General features: G+C 41.2%; 1 protein-coding gene and 1 long non-coding RNA gene across 6 annotated transcripts in view; one reads left to right on the top strand and one right to left on the bottom strand.

Moving 5' to 3' along the window:
* The first annotated feature begins 7117 nt into the window (after positions 1-7117).
* Positions 7118-21210, top strand: part of KCNC1 (potassium voltage-gated channel subfamily C member 1) — a 121267-nt gene continuing 107174 nt past the window's right edge. For 2 of the 5 annotated variants that reach the window (XM_053981575.1, XM_053981576.1), the window contains exon 1: positions 7120-8026. In XM_053981575.1, the coding sequence (XP_053837550.1) occupies positions 7457-8026 (570 nt within the window). In that variant the 5' untranslated portion in view covers positions 7120-7456. Of the gene's footprint in view, positions 8027-21210 lie in introns of all 5 variants that reach the window. The other 3 variants (XM_053981579.1, XM_053981578.1, XM_053981577.1) reach the window with 3 other exon arrangements.
* LOC128809533 (uncharacterized) lies at positions 12057-19419 on the bottom strand. Its single transcript, XR_008437756.1, has 3 exons — positions 19112-19419; positions 18399-18501; positions 12057-12137 (listed from the first exon to the last, which is right to left on the bottom strand). It is a non-coding gene; the product is annotated as an uncharacterized LOC128809533 (long non-coding RNA).

The following is a 21210-nucleotide window of genomic DNA, read 5'->3' as shown; positions in this document are numbered from 1 at the left end:
GCTCTTGACAAAAGAAATGCAGCAGATTTCATCCTTAGTGCCTATTATTTAACTAACATCACTGGAACTATTATACTTTATATCTCTTCATATGTAGCATTCAAATAATTACTTCAACAGGATTAAATGTCATATTTCATGGGACTGGCTGCATAAATATTTACAAAGCTAGAGAACAGAAAAGACATCTCAGAGTTATTGATTCATGTCAAATACTGAGAAGCTGGATTAATCAAGGAATTTAAGCAATGCTTTAAACCTTTGAGTCAGCATTGTTAGGATTTATTTAAACTACTCTTACCTTTCAACATCTAAAGTTTTACAAATTGTTTATAACAATAAAGAATTACAGGCCATTTTCCCATTTGTTTGTCTGAGGACATTTCAGTTACTATTGTGAACTCAGAGTCGGCTGAAGTAGTAATAACAGCTGTGAAAAGTGAATCATTCAACAAAAATAAAGTTCTCATTTCAGTAAAAATAAAAAAGGTAAGAAATGTTCTAATTATTTTGTTGTATTAGAGAAATAGTCAACTGATGGGCAAGCATATACATTTTATAAAATGGAACACATTTCATACTCCTTGGTCAGAAACAGGCCCTCTTTTTTTCTGGTTTTTTTTTGGTGGTTAAATGAAAAAGATACACTTGCAGCACTGACAGCTGCATGCCTTTTTCAAGAAAAGACTAGCACCGCCTGCTCTGTATTCTGTATATAGTAGTTGTGAAATACATATGTCTGTATCTATGTGTTTGTGTCTGTTGCTATGTTCATGCACCTGCAAATTGGCTGAGATCTTAAAAACATAATGACAGCATTAGTAGAGTTTTGTTTTCAGAAAAGGCTGACTAGGCCAGTCTGAGAAAGTCAAGGACCTCCTAGGACCCCCAAAACAAATCAGCTAGTAAAATAAAGCCAAGTCCCTGGCCCTTTCTGAAGCTTTAGCTGTAGTACATGGTATGAATTAAATGGGTCCAACCTATGTGCCCTCTTTTGGCAATGCGGATTCAGAGCCCTCAGGATGACTGAGCTCAGCTCATAGTAATGAGTTTAGATAAGGGTTTTTTTGTTATGTGCTGACAGGAAACTTCCAATTGTAAGCTCGATTTTCCTCATCACCAGCTGGATTTTTGCTGGATCACACCTAGATCAGCATGAAGAAGACAAGGGACAAATCTAGATCCTTCCATAACATGGCATTGTAACAAAGTAGAGCATTAGCTGTATGCCTAATTTTGGATACTTAAAGTAGATTTTGCTATGATATAGCTCCATGATTTCTTGAGGAGCAACTATTTCTGTTTTGGGGAATGTCTCATCAAAGACAAATCCCAACACTTTTACTACAGCCTTGACTCGAGGATGTGCTCAAAAAGAAGCTCATTGCTTCACCCAGGCCAGCTGCATGCCGATTTAAGGAGCTGAGGGTGAGACAGACAGCTCAGCAATTTTTTGCAGTGCTTATTGCCCTTTTTGCCAGGATGGTGCAGTCTTCTCTTCCCCTACAGGTAAAACAATTTGGACATCTCCCAAGCCCTTCAGCAAGCAGCAGAACACCACTTCTACCACCTCGCCTTACTTGTGGGCACCATCCCCATAGTTGTATCTGCTTGGTTCCATCTCCCACCAATTTTCAGCAAAACCAAATGGATTCAGGTGGGAGTTTCTCTTAGTTAACAGAGTGGGTAAAGACCAAAGATGATCTCTAACATGTCACAATATTACTTCCATTTGTTTCCAGAGCAGGTTCCATTTATCTCACAGTTTGATGCACACTTTCTGAAGGATCCCAAAAGAATTTGCAAAACAAGAAGAACCTTCACTCAGAAATGTCAGCCAAGTAGAAATGGATGAACAAGTGAAACTCATCAGGCAGAGTACAGCAAATTCTCAGCTCAAACAAAGCCATGAAATGGTTGGAAAACATGGATGGGAATGAAGTACATATTCAAGCAAAACTGAAGTAATTAAGAATAAAAAAAAAAAAAAAAACAGCTATAAAAGTGCAAGAACAAGCATTTAGCCATAACCTCTGCTGCTCTGGTTATTCTCATTAAAAGTATCATGACTTCTTTGTATCAGGCTTTGGGCTACACATCTTTTCAGACATGCAGCATCTCTGTGTCTCCCTCAGTCAACAGCAAGCACAAACCCACAATTTTTTTCTCCATTCTCATTCTTTCTATGAAAGGCTTTCATCCAATTAATGACAATTCAGAGGGGTAAATCTAGCCTTTCAGAAAAGTAATAACATCTATGCTATTGCAGCTGCTTTATTTTTAAATGATTTTCAAGGACAAAATGAGTACATTGCATGCTGAAGTCCATCACAGCTTTCCATTTGAAGACCTCAAACCAAATGATTTACAAGAGTCAGTGCTAACAGATAGAGCAATTCACAGCATGATGTAATCTAAAACTGATAAGGAACTGCACTGAAATACTGTTGAGTTGTCATGAATTTAATACAAGAGAGCACAGGCTGAATTATAGCATTCAAGCATTGCAAAACTGGTCTTCCAACTCTGGCTGCCTTTTCTTTTGAGGTTGTAACTCTGACAAATAATTCTCTCAGCCTCCTCCAGCTTTAAAACATTTTGAAAGTACTCTCCAGTTTTATTCATAATTGTGCACAAAGTCACAGGTTCTCTCAACATCTCCTTTTCTTCTTCATATTGTTACATTGGGTCATTCTTTTTCTTTGAAGAGAAACTGAGTGATGAAGTCAGAGCTAGGCTTACATTTCAGGAGTGGGAGCTTCTTCAGCAGTCACCAATTGTTGGTGTCCTCACTAGAAACCCCAGTGAAGGAAGAGGCTACAGAGGAGTGCAGAATCAAGTACTCTTGATACACTAGTAGAGCACAAAAGCATACAGCAAAGCCTCCTGATTGCATTTCTCTGCCTATACAGCCCTGGGATTTGGATCTTTCAATACAGCGTCTTCCATAAGAGGTAAAATTTCTTCATACAACAATGAATATAATTAAATAAAATTTTAGAAAAAGGTTAAACTTTCACTTCAAATTAATGAGTTACTACGTTTAGGAGACTTAGGGAATATATGCTCAGTCATCACTCACATTGAGAAGAAAGCTCCTTTGGAGTGAGACAGAAATCACTGCAGTTCTCAGCTAAAGAAGTAGAGAGCACAGGGATTAACAAAAGAATAGCATATGAACCCACTACTTTGTTGTTGTTGTTTTTTTTTTTTTTTTTAGTTTGTAGACAGAATTTAGACTTCTGTCTGAAAGACAACCTACCTTTTCTTGTATATGATTGACCTGAGGATGCTGAAGTATAGGACAACAAAGGTGATCCCAATACAGCAGATACAGAGGGGAAAGAAGGACTTGCTCTTCCTGTGTTATCAGAACAGTGAGGTGACCTAAGGCCAGTGACAAAATTAGTAAACAGACTCACTCTCATACTCCGCAGTTTCAAAACTAAAATATATCTATGGCTAAAAACTATTCCACTATTACCACTAAAACTTCTGAGTTAGAAGAACAGTTAAAATTGTAGATAGACCAACAGGACTGCTCAAAGTGCACATATACTCTCCTGACTGTAGGTGTGCCACAAGGGAGACCTTCACAGAGACCTTCCTAAATTCTACAGCTTATTTTCCTCATTTATGCCAGATTTTGGTCAACCCCAGCTCAGTGTAGATGATCACAAAAATCTCTCACCAGTTATTAGAATCAGTTCAGGAAAAAAATGTATTTCCAAGGTGAATAGTTTTTAATGCATTTAAAAATTTTCTGGTAACACCATCTGCAGCTGCTGCAGCTATACCATAATCCTTTCCCAAACAGATTGTGAACTGTTTGGATAACCTACCAACTCTGTACTTCTTACAGAGGTTTCCCAGCATTATTAAAGCTGGTTTAGTTCTTTTTAACGTGTAGAACTTAGTAAAATTAATTAATAAGTTAACTGAAAATGACAAGTTGTATCACAGAAAAGCTAGACAACTTAGGGACTCACATCCACCCACATATTAAGTCCTCCTTAAAGATATCAAATATAAACCAGATGTTTAAGGATTTAAAGTTGTCAAACATAAACCTAGAATAAAATCCAGTTATAATATTCTTATATTTTATGGGACTAGGAGGACAGAAGTGCTACTGTCAAGTTTGGGATTAATCATAGTTCCATAGGAAATTTTGTCTGCAAATTGGAACTTGGAAAATTGTCTATCATAACCCAAACATTTCTAATTATTTTACCCAAACATATCTAATTACAAAAAATTATTTTTTTTAATTAAACTAGAATTTTATATTGCTATATGGCAAGCTTTAAGCAAAACTTTGCTCAGACACAGCAGCTGCTAGACTGTCTTAAACCTTCCATTCCATGCAAACCAACAGCCATCTATGTGGTGTTATCAACTATGGCTAATTAAACAAATGCAAATCATGCTGCAGTCTACCATGCAAAGCAAACTCTTTGTGCCTTAATATGCAGTTATTTTGTGCCATGATCCTTGTTAAATAAAGATAACTATTTATGAACACTTTCCCTCTTAAGCTTCAATATGAACTTCAAATATGATGTTGTATTTCATTTTCCACATGAAAATGATGTCTAAACTTACGTACCAATTTATATTTCTAAAAAACCTTCTATTTCATCAACTGCCTTGCTCCAGATCTCACAAGCTCCTGCTTGCCCATCAGTCTCTGATTTGGGGCCCTCTTTCATGTCTTTTGAAACATCTAACTCTTTTGTTTCTACCAATACTGCTTCATCAATTACAGTTTTAGTAACTTCAAAGAAACCTTGCATGTCACTTAAGCATGGCCTCCCCACCTGAGTCCATGAACACTCTCTTTAAACAAGCTTTCTAGCTTTTAACATGGACTCCCAGATGACTTCTAAGGTCCTGCACCACCCTCCTTCAGTTCCCCAGATAAGAGGGGAAACCCAAGCAAGGGAAGCTGTACAATACCTCTCATTCCTATAGTCACCTTAGATCCCAACACTGAAATTCCTAAAGAGGAATCACTCACTGCAGGAAAGGTAACATGGAAGGCAGGAGCTAATGAGCTGGGAAAGTCTTTACAGTTGTGGCTGTGACCAGAAGGACCCACAAGGCTAGGATTCACAGGCCCTTAACATCTTTCCTGGGTCACCTGCCCTCCACAGCCTTCATTAACTCTCGGAACCTACCCTACAGTTCTTTCCCATTGGTCCCCAGATCTATTATTATCAAAAACAGGCATCTACTATGATTTAAAGGAATTTTCACATGTATTATTTCTGTCAGTGAGTCAACATCCTCTTTTCCTTTCTTAATGCCAGGCTTGGGTTCACAGCCCTCTTTTCCCTCTGTGTCCTCTGGCTGGCAGTTCTCAAGGATTTTAGATAGTGTTTCTGTACTTGTGATTCTCAGATTCTCCCTCTGTCATCAACCTTTCTGCCTCTGTTCAGTCCCAGTGCTGAAGCTGCTGTCTGGCATCTCTTCCTGGAGATTTTTTCATCCGTTTTTGCTAGCTGAAGTGCAGAGTTGCCTTGATTTAGACTCACTTTCCCATTTCTCATTCATAGCTGATATGAGTAACATACTCCCATTCCTGCTGTCTTCCCTCCCTTTTCCCAAGAGTCACACACAAATAGCACCAGGTCCCAGGCCTTCCTTCTACCCCACCAGCTTAAAGTCTGTTACCATTTTCACAGACAAACCTGCTGGTTAGACCTCTTTGGAATGTCTCACCACAGCTACTGCAAAGTTTTCTTCTCTGCATCCCAACCTTGCAACACTCTTTGCAAAGAAGCTGCAGGTGACCAAAGAAACCTGAGCACACCAATTGCTCCTTGACAGCCTTCCACTTGTTCTTCACCTGCTGTTGCCACACATCTGAATTTTTCTCATACTTGTAAGTTCAACCCAACTGCATTCCCCTGGTCTGCCCTCTTCTATTGAGCATTGTGTTGTCCCTACTACTTGTACACTCCATCAGCATTCCCTAACCATGTACCTTTCAATTGTATGTTTCACCAGCCTATCCCGTTCATCATGACATGGTCTCCCATGGTCAGTCCACAAAAGCTCAGCTCTCCAGGCTTTCCCCTAAGCCCATTCCTCCTGAGACGATGGCAGCAAATAAAACAAAATACAAAACACATATACATACCTCTCTTACTTCCTTTCCACACAACCATCTTCTGGCTGTTCTTCAAGCTCCTTGCAAGACAGGAACTGGGGGAGGGGGGTGATTTGAAACTTCCCTTGTCATTATTTGTGAATTAATGAGAATTAAAAAAATAATAAAAAACACAAACCCAAATTGCAGCTTCCTATCAACACAGGCGTTAGGAAAAAAACCCAAGTGAACAGTAGGAAAAGATGGAGAAGTGGTGTAGGTGTGTGGAACCAAGTAAAAGCACAATGTGATAGGAACGGACAGCCCTGGGTACCCCTGCTCGTGAGGCGAAGAATTTACGCCTGGGGAGATCTTGAATTCTGCCCTTCAGCCAGTCTGGTCCAGGCAGGACGAGCACAGCCGTGACTCATGTCACTGGTGCTCGAGAGGGTCACTCAGAGCCGAGCGAGGGGCAGCACCGGGACACCCGCCGCTCCCGAAGCGGATCCTCGGTGTGACCACCGCGCGGCTGCGGGAAGGTGAGCGGGGCGGGGGGCGCTCTCCCTGCAGCCCCGGGTCCCGGAGCGGGCACCCCTGTCCTGGCCGCGGCAGCGGGCGCGGCCCGCGCTAGGACCCGGGCGGGAGCGGCGCCTGCGCGGCGGTGCCCGGCGGCGGGCGGGCTGCACCGAGCGGCTCGGCAGCGGCGGCGGCGGAAGGAGCAGCGGGAGGAGCAGCGGCAGCGCCGCGGGTCCCGCCGCCCGCACCGGCAAGCGCTCGACCCGGGCCGGCCGAGCGCAGGGGCGGAGGCGGCGGGAGCACGGCGCTGTCCCTTCAGCACCGGCGGCGCCCCCCGCCCCGCGCTGCCGGGAGGGGCGCGGGCACAGCCCCGCGTGCCCTGCGGGGGCTGCAGCCAGCACCGGCGCCCCGCAGCTCCGCGCACCTGTGGGCAGCGCGGGTGCCGTGATTTTTCTTTCCACCCCACCCTTTTCTTTTTTCCTTTTTTTTTTTTTTTTCCTTGTGCTTTTGGCCACGTCCAACCAGGGAAAGGCCCTCCCCCTCCGGCACCGCAGCGCCCGCGCTCCCAGAGCATGGCCCCCCCTGCCCCTGCCCCTCCGCCGCGGCTGCAGCTGCCGCGGACCCCGAGCGTCTGACTCCAGACGGAGGCGGCGCAGCGCCGAGAGCCACCGGCATCGCCTCGGAGCGGCCCCGGGGGAGCGGGGCTGGCCGGGGCCCCTCGCCCCCGCGGGCCTGGAGCGGGGCCCGGCTTAGGCACCGCCTGCCGCCGAGCAGCCGTCCCCTGACGGGCTTGCTGCCTGCCGTGCTTGCTTGGATGAGTCTGCGACATGCCTAATAAGAGACGAGATGGGCCAGGGCGACGAGAGCGACCGCATTGTGATCAACGTGGGAGGGACTAGGCATCAGACTTACCGCAGCACCCTGCGCACCCTGCCCGGCACGCGGCTGGCCTGGATCGCTGAGCCCGATGCCCACAGCCACTTTGACTATGACCCGCGCACGGATGAGTTTTTCTTTGACCGGCATCCGGGCGTCTTCGCCCACATCCTAAATTACTACCGCACTGGCAAGCTGCACTGCCCCGCGGACGTGTGCGGGCCCCTGTATGAGGAGGAGTTGGCCTTCTGGGGCATCGATGAGACCGATGTGGAGCCCTGCTGTTGGATGACCTACCGGCAGCACCGCGACGCCGAAGAGGCTCTGGACAGCTTTGGTGGGGCTCCCCTGGATAGCAGTGCTGAGGACGGAGACATAGATGGCACTGGAGACTCTGGTGATGGTGAAGATGAGCTGGAGATGACAAAACGCCTAGCACTTAGTGACTCCCCAGATGGCAGGTCTGGGGGCTTCTGGAGACGGTGGCAGCCCCGCATCTGGGCACTCTTTGAGGATCCCTACTCCTCCAGATATGCAAGGGTAAGCTATGCAATCAGCATCTTCATCAAAACACTCAAACATCCCTGTGGTCCCACTTCCTCCCAGCATCACCAGGGTTCTCTCCACTGTCAAAGCAGAGCAGCCATCCATGTGTGTGGCCATACAAAAATCATGTGGGGTTCTGGGGATGTAACCCACACTCTCAAGCAGGCCCCATGCATGGGTAACTAGTAGACACCAAGGCCTGAGCTTGTGTACTCAGATGTGGGCCTCCAGAGACCCTTATTTTCTAATAGGCTCCTAAAACTCGTGGAACAGCTTGAGGCAGGGTCCCAGTCATGGGCCTGAGAGATCTCCATTACACCAGGTAATTTCCCTCTATGCACAGATTTTTACAGTCAGACCTCCCCCAGTAAAGAGAGACACCTTGTCCAGCCCTCTTACAAGCTAATGGCTCTCTCCCCTTTATGAGATGGAGAAGGGATTATGGGAGCAGGCATTTCCAGTGGTACCAGGGGATATGGAGAGTTTCAGCCTGGACTGGAAAGGGAATCAGTGCCTTTCTCTTTTCTCATACATAGGAAGTTAAATATTTATGAACATACTTCTCTGAAAATGGGTAATTTAGCTGCTCGCTCTGTGTCTTTTTCCCTGTGGGAAATGCAAAGTATTAATCAGAAGAAAGGTTTCATTCATGTAGAAGGGACACTGTGTTTGACAGGTTTCTTGCCTGCTACTGAAGGACAACTCCTCCCCTCCTGGTGCCTGCGGTTGTTTTGGAAAGGGAATGCACACTGGTGCAGTTCACAGCAAAAATGTGGATAAAAATGGTCTCTAACAGTCATCCAACTGCTTTAAGTAGGCATCTCCTCATGCTATGAGAATAATTACATTAATTAGGGCCTGATTCTACTGAAATCAAAAGTGCTGAAAACATTTGCTTCAGGAACAGCAGCAGGATTAACTCCCAAGATAGTCAATTTGATAACTAGGGAAACAGATAGAGGATAGTGCCTTCATAAAGAAGTTGGTTGGCATAGGCTCTACTCTTAAATGTACCTTTGTTACAGCTTAATTTCTGCCAGCCCTCGGTAGGGATGAGAGGTGCTTTGGTGGGGGAGGGTGATCAGTGTTCCTGAGAAGGATCAAAGAAGGAGATCAGATCAGGGAGAAAACTGGATGGATGTAGGAAAGAGAAGTGGAAATGCAAGGAGCAGGGAGAGGGGGAGCTGGCTGTGTATGAATGGGTGGTGGAATAGCAGCTGCTGGAGACTTGGTCTAAGCAGAGATCTCCAGCAGGGAGACACCAGGTCTGCAAAATGAATGAATGAGGAAAGCTGGAGCAGAGCCTGGAGTTATATCTTGCTGCATTTCTAAAGATTCTTGTTTGCACACCCTTTGGAGACTTCCTCTGTGAGCAAAGGAGTTCATATTTTAAATTAATTCCTTTAAACAGCATGGAGGATAAAGGAATAATAGAATATTTACCACAAGATGGAAAGATGATGCTGTTGTATTGCAGCTTTCAAATCCCTGATTTCTGCCAAGGGAACATGGAAAGGCAAGGTTGGGGGATATCCTTCAAAATGCTTGGTTTCCATTAATCAAGCCCAATGATAGCAGGCGATCTGAATAGCAGATCTCTCTGGTACCCAGGAATCTCTTGGTAAAACACATTTCAAGTGAAAGTAATGTGCTTTCTCAAGGTTTTGGGAAATGGTTCGAAAGCCAAATGGATAATGTTGTCCCAATGAAAAGGATACAGAAGTAAAAACACCCTTTTGCTTGGAGGCATTATAATGTTTTAGGAGAAAGACAAAAATTTATAACCAATATTAGGAGTCTTTGTGATGCACAGTCTGGAATTTTAGAAGGATATAAATTCTCTAAGGGTATCTCCATTTAGCAATAGGTGTTTTATAAAATTATTTGGCTTTGTTGGGGGTTTTTTTTGAGTGGATGATGTACCATTTATTCACAATCTCTTGTGCATACCTGTTAGAGTTCAACTCCTGATTTACCTCTAACTTGTTCTTTCCTTAGAGGATTATTAAGACTAGATAAATATGAGTACTCAATATTTCATGGGTTAAATATGATTCTTTAACTTGTATCTATGGAGATGTAGGCCACATGCATTAATATTTTGCATGAAGGAAGATGGCTTTCCTCATCAACACATGCACACCCTGTCCATTAAGAAGACATTATAGGACACTTAACATTTCCTAATAAAAGCCATACATTATGGTTATGGATGTAAAAAGAGATGGGAGTTTGATTTATGCTCCTGTAACGTGACACAGACATTGCAAAAAGACCTGAAGCTCACAATAGCTAATTTATAGTAAAATAATTGATAACATCATTAACAAGTGAATGGTATATTAAGGCAATTATTGGTAGAGTCAGGCAACAAAGCCACTGTTACCCCACTTCTTCTTGAGTCTGCTATTTTCTGCTACAAAGTACAATTCAGTTGTGCAAAATCTAAATTCACATTGCCATTTTGTCAAAAAAAAAATCACAAAATTTTCTCTTCCTACATGGAACTGGGACCTGTACTAAGGTCACACCTTTGATGTTTACATATGGCACCAAAATGCATGTCAAAATAACATCTCAATGTAAGAATCAGTTTATATAACCATTATAGTGTTACACTTGGGCAAGTAAAAGGAATACAGTCTCTGCATATTAAGATTAAATGAAAATCTGCATATCTGTATAAAGCAAGATTCTCTGGACTGTAGGTATGCTAGATCAGTGAATGTTTAGGAACTGTCTATGAAAAGCTCAGCATTTACTCAAATCCAGCCATTCTTGGAGGATTTTGATGGACACTGATTGCAAATACAAGTACATTTGACTGTTTTGCTTCACCTCCACCTGACTCATACTAAATTACTTCTGATCTAGTTGTAGACAGCCAGGGAAGACTGGGAGTGAATTTGTGTACATCAGGCAAAATCAGCTAACTCTGCAAGTTTTGTTTATTTCTTACTTTGATTAAACAAAGCTCCTAGTCACTAATCATTTGTCTTTAGGTGCAACATAGTCAACAGTTGCTTGTTAAAACAATAGTGGCTGATTTTAATTAATTTCAAGTTTTCTCCACGCTAATTTCTTAGTAATGTAGTTCTTTCTAAAAAGAGGAAACACTTCAAAAATTGCATCATCTTCTATATTTGTAACAAGAAAAGATAGTTTGTTTCAAATGATAGACTGCCTTAGACATCTATCTTAGTAAGATAAATAGGTATTACACTTCTCCTTAACCTAAAGAATCCACATTTGGATATCAGAGGCAAAATCTTGTGCCTGGAGATTTGAACAGAATAACAAAAGGTGATGGGAAAGATCCAGGGATACGGAATGATTGTCAAAATCATCTGTCCAGACAGCTAAATATCACTGAACATACCTAAACTGATGTTTCTATGAAGCTCATTAGAACTGTCTTTTTTGCATCATCAGACAACTTCGTAAATTTATTTTTTCTAAGTAGGCAGAAAGAGGGAAATAGAGTCAGCCAGAAAGCTATGCTAAAGCAGCAGAGAGTTACACTGTGGTGGAGTTGCTGCCTTCTGCACTTACTAGACTTCATAGGTCCCTCAGTACACAAATGTGTGAAAAATATTTTCTTGGCATCCTCTCTCCTTCATATTTATATCTGGTCATGCTGTTCTTCCACTAGTAAAGCTCCCACTGACTTCCTGGTGAGTTTGGCCCGCAGGTATTCAACATATTTATTCCCCTTCCTCCTCCTCCTCCACAGCAGGATAAGGTTGTGTTTGTGTTAATTCACATTCCTTGGGTTACTCAGTGTTTGAGAACGAAGAGCTTTCAGCTGAGATTGTGCGCTACTGCTCACATTCAAATTGGACAGTTAAGTTTTTTAATGAACTCTCAGGAAATCTTTTGTAGTCCTTCCAAATAAACCTTTTTACTGTTTTTTAAATAAAAGGTGTTTAGGGTCCTGTGGAAAGTTCTCAACAGCTTGACTTGCAATCCTAGCATATGCTGTACCACTTTGATCTGTAAGAGGAAAAGCAAAACTCACTCACCCTTCCCTCATGTTTCCCCTTCACATCCTGCAGAAGAATCTGCTTTCCTCAGTGGGTGACTTTTGAAGGACGAGTTTCTGACACTGAGAAGGAGACAGGAAAAAGGATACTGGTAAAGAGATGAGAAAAAGGTATTCCCCAGGGATTTCTTCCAGCTTTCTTTTGTGCATTCAAGACAATTTCAACCTTGCTGTGTTCATTTAAACTGATTTTTCTCTCTATAAAGTACAACTTATAGGTATAAAAAGGCTTATGGGTTCTTAGTTCCTGAATAACCACACTGTCTTGAGGATTAGAGGCTGGGGTGATTCTGCTCGTTCCTTACCCCTGGCCAGCACAGCTTAGCTCAGGAATTGAGCCAGATATCAGGGAGTGGGAACACATACACCTCATCCTTCACAAAGGGAGCTTATTCCACAGATGTGTGATGCGGGACACGCTTGGCACAGGAGCACTCCACAGACAGTGGTCTGGAGCGTCCCACCAAGCAGAAGCAGACAGGGACAGAGGGGCTGAGAGCTGCCCCACTCACTTCCCTTTACCCTTCTCAGGGACAGCTTCCAAGGGGCCCTGGTGGAGCTGCTCTCCCACCTTAAGCCTTTCTGGAAGTTGTCTCCTGCAGAGCCATATCTAATCCTGCATTGAAGCTGGCTGCAGGAATTCTCACCATATACTGTGACAATTAATGAGACAGCCTCATTTTAACTGCACGCTGCATTACAGCTCTGGAAAAATGAGAATCTTTCCACATCAAATGAGGTTTCCCTTGCACTTGTAGTATAATGGAATTACAGACATCTATTAACTACCATTCTATCATTCATTGTTAATATAGTTCCTAAAATTCCATTTTATACCTATTTTCTCCCATCAAGGAACATGTTACTGCTAATCCTTATATAACCCACTAGTAAGCATGGTAGTCTTCTCTGCATCCTGACCAAAGAAATGCCAGTTTGAAAGTGTTCACTGCTCCAAGTCCCACATCCAGTCCCTATGAAATTGGTCATGGTGGTGGGAGCAGGTACACAAGTAACTCCTGGGAATTGTCCATCCAAACTCAGAAGTAATACCTTTTTAAACTACCTCGCAGACACACACACAAAAAATTTTAAATATCAGAACAGCCATGCAGAATCATGGCTTCACCAGTTTGAGCTGTTCAGAAACACACAGGAAGATATGACGTCTGCCCAGAAAATCTTATAACCTCTTTGAAGTCATGATCTCACAGGGAGATGAGAGAGATGATGTTACCCACCTGACAATTCCATGGCTGCCTAGTACAGACTTAGCAGTTTGGATTCAAGGACATTTTTTGAAAATCTATTTTCCTATTTCCAATTTTATTTCTATTATTCTAAAACCTTAAAAAAGAACAGCATCTGCTGCCATTTTAATTCAATTTTTAAAATCTCATTTAATTTTAATGTTTCTAGGTTACAAAATTTACTTCATTTAGCCAAGGCTGTGATTGTATGGATCATACCATCATATGCATACACATATATATGCCTTCCTATTGCTGCCACCTCCTACGATGCTGAGTGGGATTTCCATATGAGGAAGGACTTCAAAATTAAACCACCCCAAAATATTTCTGCAGAAGTAACTGTGGTGCCACTAAAATCAATACGAATTTAGTGGCTGGGTTCAGAAAGATATTTGACCCCTTCTCTCTTTAATCCATCCCTATGTACCTTCAGTTATTTTCGTTGCCCTTCTCCTGACATTTGCTATTTTGGTTTTGGTTAGGGCAAAAAAGGCAGCAAAACACTGGTAGTTCTCTGTTGGTCTATCACGAGACAAAGGAGAAAAAGATCTGTAGATCAATTATAATATTTCTATTTTAGAACTGTTTGCAGAAATGTGGTATATTAGAGGAATAGGAAAAACTAGGAAAACTATTTTTCCATCTTGTTCTTCCCTTCTGCTGTGCGATCTAGCATTTAACAGTATTTGTCTTTCTTATTTGTAAAAATGTGTGTATATTTATGGTAGTACTTTATTAAAGTCTGTATGTACTGCATACTTTCTCTTAACATAAGGAGAGATGTTAGCAAATCAGCAACAGAGGGCCCAGCCTTACTGTTATTGAAACTCAGCCAAAATTACCACCAACTTCAAGGACAGAAATTAATTTTCCTGCAGTATGGTTCAGGATAACAAATTAATTGCTGTGTACTGCTTTTTTTAATAGACATGTTGCCTATTTCCATTCCAAAGCACTAAAGTGCAATAGAACTTAGCAATTTATTAGGAGCATACATATTCAAATACATGTCTTCATAATCTCTTAAAGACATGAGCATCTTTAGCACACTGCATCAAAACATAGAGCTCTAATACTGACAAAGCTCATCACGATCTTATTGGCTTTTTTTACTACAAAGGACTGTAGAATAAACCACATGACCTCAATTAATGTTCAACTAAATCATATCCAAGTGCTGTGTTTCGTAATAAAAGGGGCAAGCAGGGGTATTCAGATTGAAAAACTGGGCCCTAATTGATAATCAAGTGTGTAATTTCTCATGCAAAGATAGATGGCAAAACTGAGTTTCCGTTTTGTATAAGCTTGATTTTATGAAATTTCTGTGCATTCTTGGGGTATAAGACTGATAGAAAAGCCATTTTGAGATCTTTACAATGGTCTTACAATTAGCTTCTCGGTTACTATATGCTGAATTTGATCTGAGGAAAGAACAGTTTAGAAGGCTGACTTGGCTTTCCCTGCTGAATACTGAATTACATAAATACGTGATTCACACCAAATGGTACACAGAAGCGGTAGGATCGGATGAAATCAGAGAAATCTATGAATCCATGGAGAACCACCTCCTCCCCCTGGAATATAAACCAAATGCTGTCATTTCTGGAATGATTTTTACATCTCTCTCCTGTGCTCACTAAGTAACCAGATTTTGCTATCTTCACTCCTACTCCTGGAGTGATAGCTTACTCCAGGAATATCCCTGTTTCCCTCAGGCTGAGAACCAGGTACCACCCAACACAGGTAAGGGTAAAAGGACCAGGCCCTAACTGATTTTAATTTCTTTCTGATAAGATTTATAAAATGTAACAGAGGCGCTAATAAATCATGCAATAAAAATTACGAATAAATCATGGGCCAAGGCTTTTTGCAGTGATTGCTTATGATGTAAGACCCTTTAATGACAGTAAGTTAAAATTGCATTGTAATGGCCTTTTGTAAATGCAATAAATCTTGGGTTTCAGTGCACTGCAGACAGCCAGCAATGTGGGTGCTGCACATGAGCTACCAACACAGGCACACGCTGCTGGCACACACTTACGTAATTATGTTGATACTTCAGGAGCAGCAGTAAATCTCAGCACTGCTAGATTTACTTTGAAAAATCGTGGGTCAGGATCACTGAGGTGTTGTGACTACAAGAAATAGCTTAAAATATCATACTGGCTTTTTACTTGAAAACCTGGGAAAGAATGTCCCTTTTGAGAAGCAATAAAATGGATTATTTGGTATTAAATAGCAAAGGCAAAACCTATTGCTACCGAGTCTTATAATTTTCGGAGGCAAATACAAGTTAAAACATACATTTTCATCTGCACAACCAAACCAAATTGATCTTCTTGTCTGAATTTTCTTGATCATCTACCCATTCACAAAACAATTAAAGGTACACAGAGATACATCAACAGTTACCTAATGTTTTGACTGCAGCAGAGTTTCTCTTGCTTCCCACATTTGCCCTCAAAAAACATATTCTTAAATACAGAAAGATCTGTTCAGCTTGGGTTGCTTATCATTTTACATGCCCAAGAAATTTAGCTGCAGATTTCCCTTGAAAATTCATTCCAATACCCCTGTTCTATTTATCAGGTTGGGCTTCTTGCAGTCTTCATTACACCAGATCAATTTACGGGTATAGATGGTGGAGGCCAGTTCTGTGATTTATCCAGGTATAAATTAAATTAAAATGTTCAGTTAGAATGCTTCAGACTTGATAACAGACTTCAAAATTAATAGGAAGAAATCTCTAAAATGCTGACCACCTACAACCTCCAGCAGAAGGGAGGTCATGTCCTAGAGCAGAAAGGACACAGGCAAGAAGCAAAGAGACCATAACTAAAATCCCACCCCACCATGTAGGGCCACAGTCACCACTGATTTTAGTGGGATCCAACCAGAGATCCACGCAGATCTATTTCAGGTAAAATTTTTCAGGACAAGGACAATTGTGTAATTGCCACAACACACAATGCAAAAGGGCTTGCCTTCTCAGCAGCCTTTGATCTCTACTCTATAAACACCACAACATGATCTCAGCCGCATTGTGCTATTCCCGTTTCCCTTTTTAGCATGGATCTCCCCTTCTCTTCTAGTGTGGAGTTTTGCAAGAAATCTAGTGACAGTACGTCTTAGCACTTCTCGGGAATGTGTCCCGCATAATGCAGAACTGATTTTAAGTCAGGGTTTTTCAGTAAAGCACTTGTAAGGACAAACCAAGAACAATCTGACTGTGCTGTGATAGCTCATCCAATACCCAGACTGAGGCAACTGCTGTGGGGTGGTGGTTGGTTTTCTGGTTTTGGGGCAGTAGCAGATCAGCTTAGTTTGGAATTTTGCTTAAGTGTTATTGAAATTTAGTGTTCTGTTGTTTAGTGTTCACTTGGTAGACATTCACTGTCTGTCCTACCAAGAAGTCCCTGAGATGCTAGGGATTTTATTAAAAGACCTAATGTAAATTTCAAAACTGTATAGATTACTTAAAATGTTAGTTATGTCTAAGCAGCAGGAAATCAATAGTGCAAAAGTGCATTCACAGGTCTAAAGAAAGCATCTTTTGGAGAACCTGCTCTTCAAAGCAAGAAACTCAGTTTTCACTGTGTCAGTGGCATGGACTACAGGCAAATACAAGTTTGAAATTCAGTAAAAATTCTATAGCACCTTCAACTCCAAACCACAAATTTATCTTCATGTCCATATTACCATCAGCTATAGGAATGCCTAAAACTGTGCATTTACTGTTCTCAAAGGATATCTTGGTTGGGACAGCAGGGTAAGCCTTTGTTCTTACTAGGTGATTTTTAACATTCATCTGCAGCATGCCGATAGTACAAAGGCAGGTCACACACATTAACTCAGCAAATGAACATTTGCAATGGGCACAAAGCACTCAAACACCACATTTTATTAGCTCAGTATGGCACATCATTTGAGTATGCTTCAGCCCCTCTCATTTTCTATGAATTTTACTCTGTGTGTAATCATACAAGATGTTTAATCTTAGCATGTCACTTTCAAAATAGAAAGCCAAAATTTCTTAGGTTACTTGCTTGGCACTTTTTTCTCTTTCCCTTACTATATGTTTATTTCAGTAGCTAGCACAATAGAGTTATAATTTCTGTGACACCTCTAAATGCTTGTACTATAAAAACAGCAAGTTGACAGCATCTAAGGGAAGACTTTACACTATACTCAGATGTAGTCTTTTCCAAACCAACCTGGACTGCAGCAGAAGATGCCCCGAGGCTGTGATCCTTCCAAAGGTGCAGTATGTGCCTGAGCTGTGGTGGCCAGTGCACAGACAGCAGGGCTTCTCCATCACCACCTTCTCCATCACTCCTGCATCCAGGAAATCTAGCAGTCACTTCCTACATCTTCACTTCTGAGGGCAGACTCATGGAAGGGTGTCACCTTATGAGCTCAAGCTTAGAATTCCCAAAACACTAACCATGCATTTGTAATTTCTTTAAATGCATATTAAAATTTCCCAGTGCCTAAAGTTTTGTTTCTGCACGTGCCCAAAACGGCCTTAAGCACTGTTGGGAACTACCTTATATCAAAGCCTAGTTGATGCCCATAACTTTCCTTCACTAATAAGAGAAGTCCTTTAAATGAACTGGCCAAATACATAGTGAATATATGCAGTTTTAAAAAACATGATTAAAAAAACCCATGAGATATTTGTAGTATAAAACAGTTCCCTGGATGCAATAATCTAGTGGCTACTGGTTTTTGCTTAGAATCTGAAATTTCAAATTTAATATTTTCCTCCCCTGCATGATTTCAAATTTTCATGTCTCTGCCTGGGAGCCCTGCCCACTTCACAAACCTGCATAATCCAGGCAGGTAGTGAAGTTAATCCAATTTGCACAGCATGAGGAGTTCACAAACCATTATACTGGGAAGATAGCAAAGCAGCATTTCCCAATAATGTAGAAGAGGCTGTTCCTCTGTGGTAATTCTGGGCTACTAAATTCGGCAAGGTCAATAGCAGAAAACAGATATACATAGTGGCATTATCAGAGATGGTCTCATGTTGGCATATGACAAGACTGGTCCTTTTATTTTTACTCACTTGTTGGAAGCCAGTTCCTGGTAGGAAATAACCATATGCTGCCCTCATGCATTGGACTCCAGGGTGAGCCATGCTCAATGATTTCAGGATCTCTGTGCAGGCCCTATGGAGAAGGAATGTGCAAAATGCACAGAAAAGTAGGAGATTATATGCAGATTAGATAATATGCAGAATTAGAGAGGACTTTTTGACCCTAGAGCCTGAGCAGTTCTGCCATGCTGCAAAGTGAGCTCCAAAGTCAGTGTGAGGACACATCACAGAATTTGTTTTGAAAAGACCTACGTTTCCCAGGACTATCAATCTGTCACCTTTAAGTTGTGCCATGAAAATAAAAGCATTCTTAAAATCTCTGAAGGCTGCCTTTTCATCAATATTTTACCATAAACATTATTTTAATTTAAATGGAAATTGATCACTTATATTTTATTACTTTTTAATAAAAACTCATGATCACCATTAAAGGAAAGTGATCTCAATGAAATTATTGCCAGGATAAATCTGACTTGGAAAAGCACTAGAACAAGTCTTTGCTAGATCAGAGCCTTTTACAGAATGTATGTCTAGTTCTGTTTTTAACAACCAAAACACAAGTGATCAATGGGCACTCTAGCTATTACATTCACTGCTTTCATGATACACTTAAAACTAGTCCAAAATCTTACTGGAAACTGTAAAGGGTGTATTGTTAAATATCCCTCTCTGCTGTAACTTACCCCGCATAGGAAGACTTGCCAGGGGCACTAATGAAGCGGAGATAGTTTTGCAGTTTTACCATCTGTTATCAAATATACTCCTGCTATAACAGAAACACAATTGTATTAGAATTTAGAAGTGACAAACATTGGAAAAAAAATTTCTTTCATTGTTTAAATAGCTTTGCTGCATAGTCCAAAGACCAAAATGTTTGGATAATTAATAAAACATGTCAGGGCTGCTTTAATTAAAAAACAAGATGCAGCAAAAAATAGTGATGGAGTTGAACATAACCACAACACAACAGAGAGGCACAAATAAGTAACCACATTATTCCACAGCCTTCAGGTTTAGGCTCTAATTCAGGATAACACACCCTATTTTTGTATCCTACAGGAAAAAAAAAATCAGCACAAAAACACATTTGAAATGTGAATGTCATTGAAAAATATAAAAATGCTCCATGCTATGTGATGACTGTAGAGTGCTTAAGAACTGCATCCTCCTAACCCTCTTTCCATCCTAAGTAAGGACCTTCGGGGTAAAAACTCCAAAGGGCACTACAGTTTAGCTTCACTTATGTGCACTGGACTAAAAATGAACACTTAATATTTATGTGAATCACTGCCAGTGTCAAGTGAGATGGAGCTTATAAAAATAGATCCAAATCACGGAATGAGTTTTAAGACTCAGTGGGTAAATGCCTCTTTACGTACGGTATTATTTATAGATATTTTTTAATCTCTTCTGTCATCTTGTCTCTTAAATTATTAGAAAGTAAGAAAGAAGGAACTATGGCAAACGTAGATGAAAGAGAAATCTTACTGGGAACTGTGGCAAGAACATGAGCAAAAGCCAGGAAGTTTAAAACTGTGCTCCTAAGCCCCTTGTTTTCTGTATGAAAACAGTTCCAGCCTATTTTGCAATTAAATATGCACTTTTTAAACTAACTATACTGTTGAAATAGGAGGAATGGTATTTTCAAGATTCTCAGGCACCCATAAGACTTGCTACCACATCTGAAAACCAGCTAATCACAAGCCTGTTTCAGGCATTGGGGTGAGTCCTATCTCCATAGTCTCGTGAAGCCTTCGACATCCTACATTAATCAAAGTCCCCTCTAGATATAAACGTTGAGCTCACCATGGCCACAACAGAAATTTCAGCATTGGATCCCAGTTTTTGTAGTTCTCTTAGAAGTCAGTGACAACTGCAGATGGTCCCTAAGTTGATCTCCAAAGGTTCTAAGCATTAAAAACTTAAAATGTTGTTGTGGTAGCTTTGTACATCTATTTATCACCATCTGATAAGGAGACTGCTGGTACTAATAGTGTCCTGCATCAACAAAGTTCTGTGAGTCTTAACCATTTATGAAAAGACTTTAAAGAGCTGCTACAAAAGGACAACAATAACGAAAATATTATTAGAATTTGAAGCAAGTATTCAATATTGAAGGGCAAAATACTCAAGACAATTAGGATGCAAGTCACTTTGTATGAAAATTCAGAGGAACAGGGCACATCCACAAGGCTTCTGCTGAGTTCTTGCAAACAGGGGAATGTTACATTTCACATGTAGGAATCTGGGGAGGTCATACTTTCTGCAAGCAGGTGGAAAACTCTCCTTTGAAGCAATTGGAGCCATTTCTTCCTTTATACAGATACATTACACAACTTCTATCTGACAGGAAATAAAACTGGGTAAAGCAGTCAGCTCTCTTCCCTGAGAGAATATGTATCCATAGGCTTTTGCTTTGACCATTCAGATATCATTCTTCTAAGCATCAAGGTAAAGTGGTTTTTGTACTCTCTTCATCCAGGTAGGATTTCAACATAGCTGTATGTCTGCTGAGAGCAACACACAGAGCTGCTCTTTGATTTGAAGGCATTTCTTGCAAATACAAGCTTTTCCTGCTCATGACTTCAATAGCAAGATCTAATTCAGACCAGTGAGAAATTGCATCTAATATTTTTTTTCTAATTGTCCTAAATCTATTTTAGCAGTGAGATGGATGTGTTTACAGGCACAAGAATTGCTGTAAATTTAAGCAGAGGTTTCAGATGCGAACGTTAGGAGTAATGGGGTTTTTTTATTGCCACAAGGATATCTGAGGATATTG

The sequence above is a fragment of the Vidua macroura genome, chromosome 6 (genome assembly GCF_024509145.1).
Source record: "Vidua macroura isolate BioBank_ID:100142 chromosome 6, ASM2450914v1, whole genome shotgun sequence".
Classification (NCBI taxonomy): domain Eukaryota; kingdom Metazoa; phylum Chordata; class Aves; order Passeriformes; family Viduidae; genus Vidua; species Vidua macroura.
This window is presented reverse-complemented; position numbering and strand designations above follow the sequence as displayed.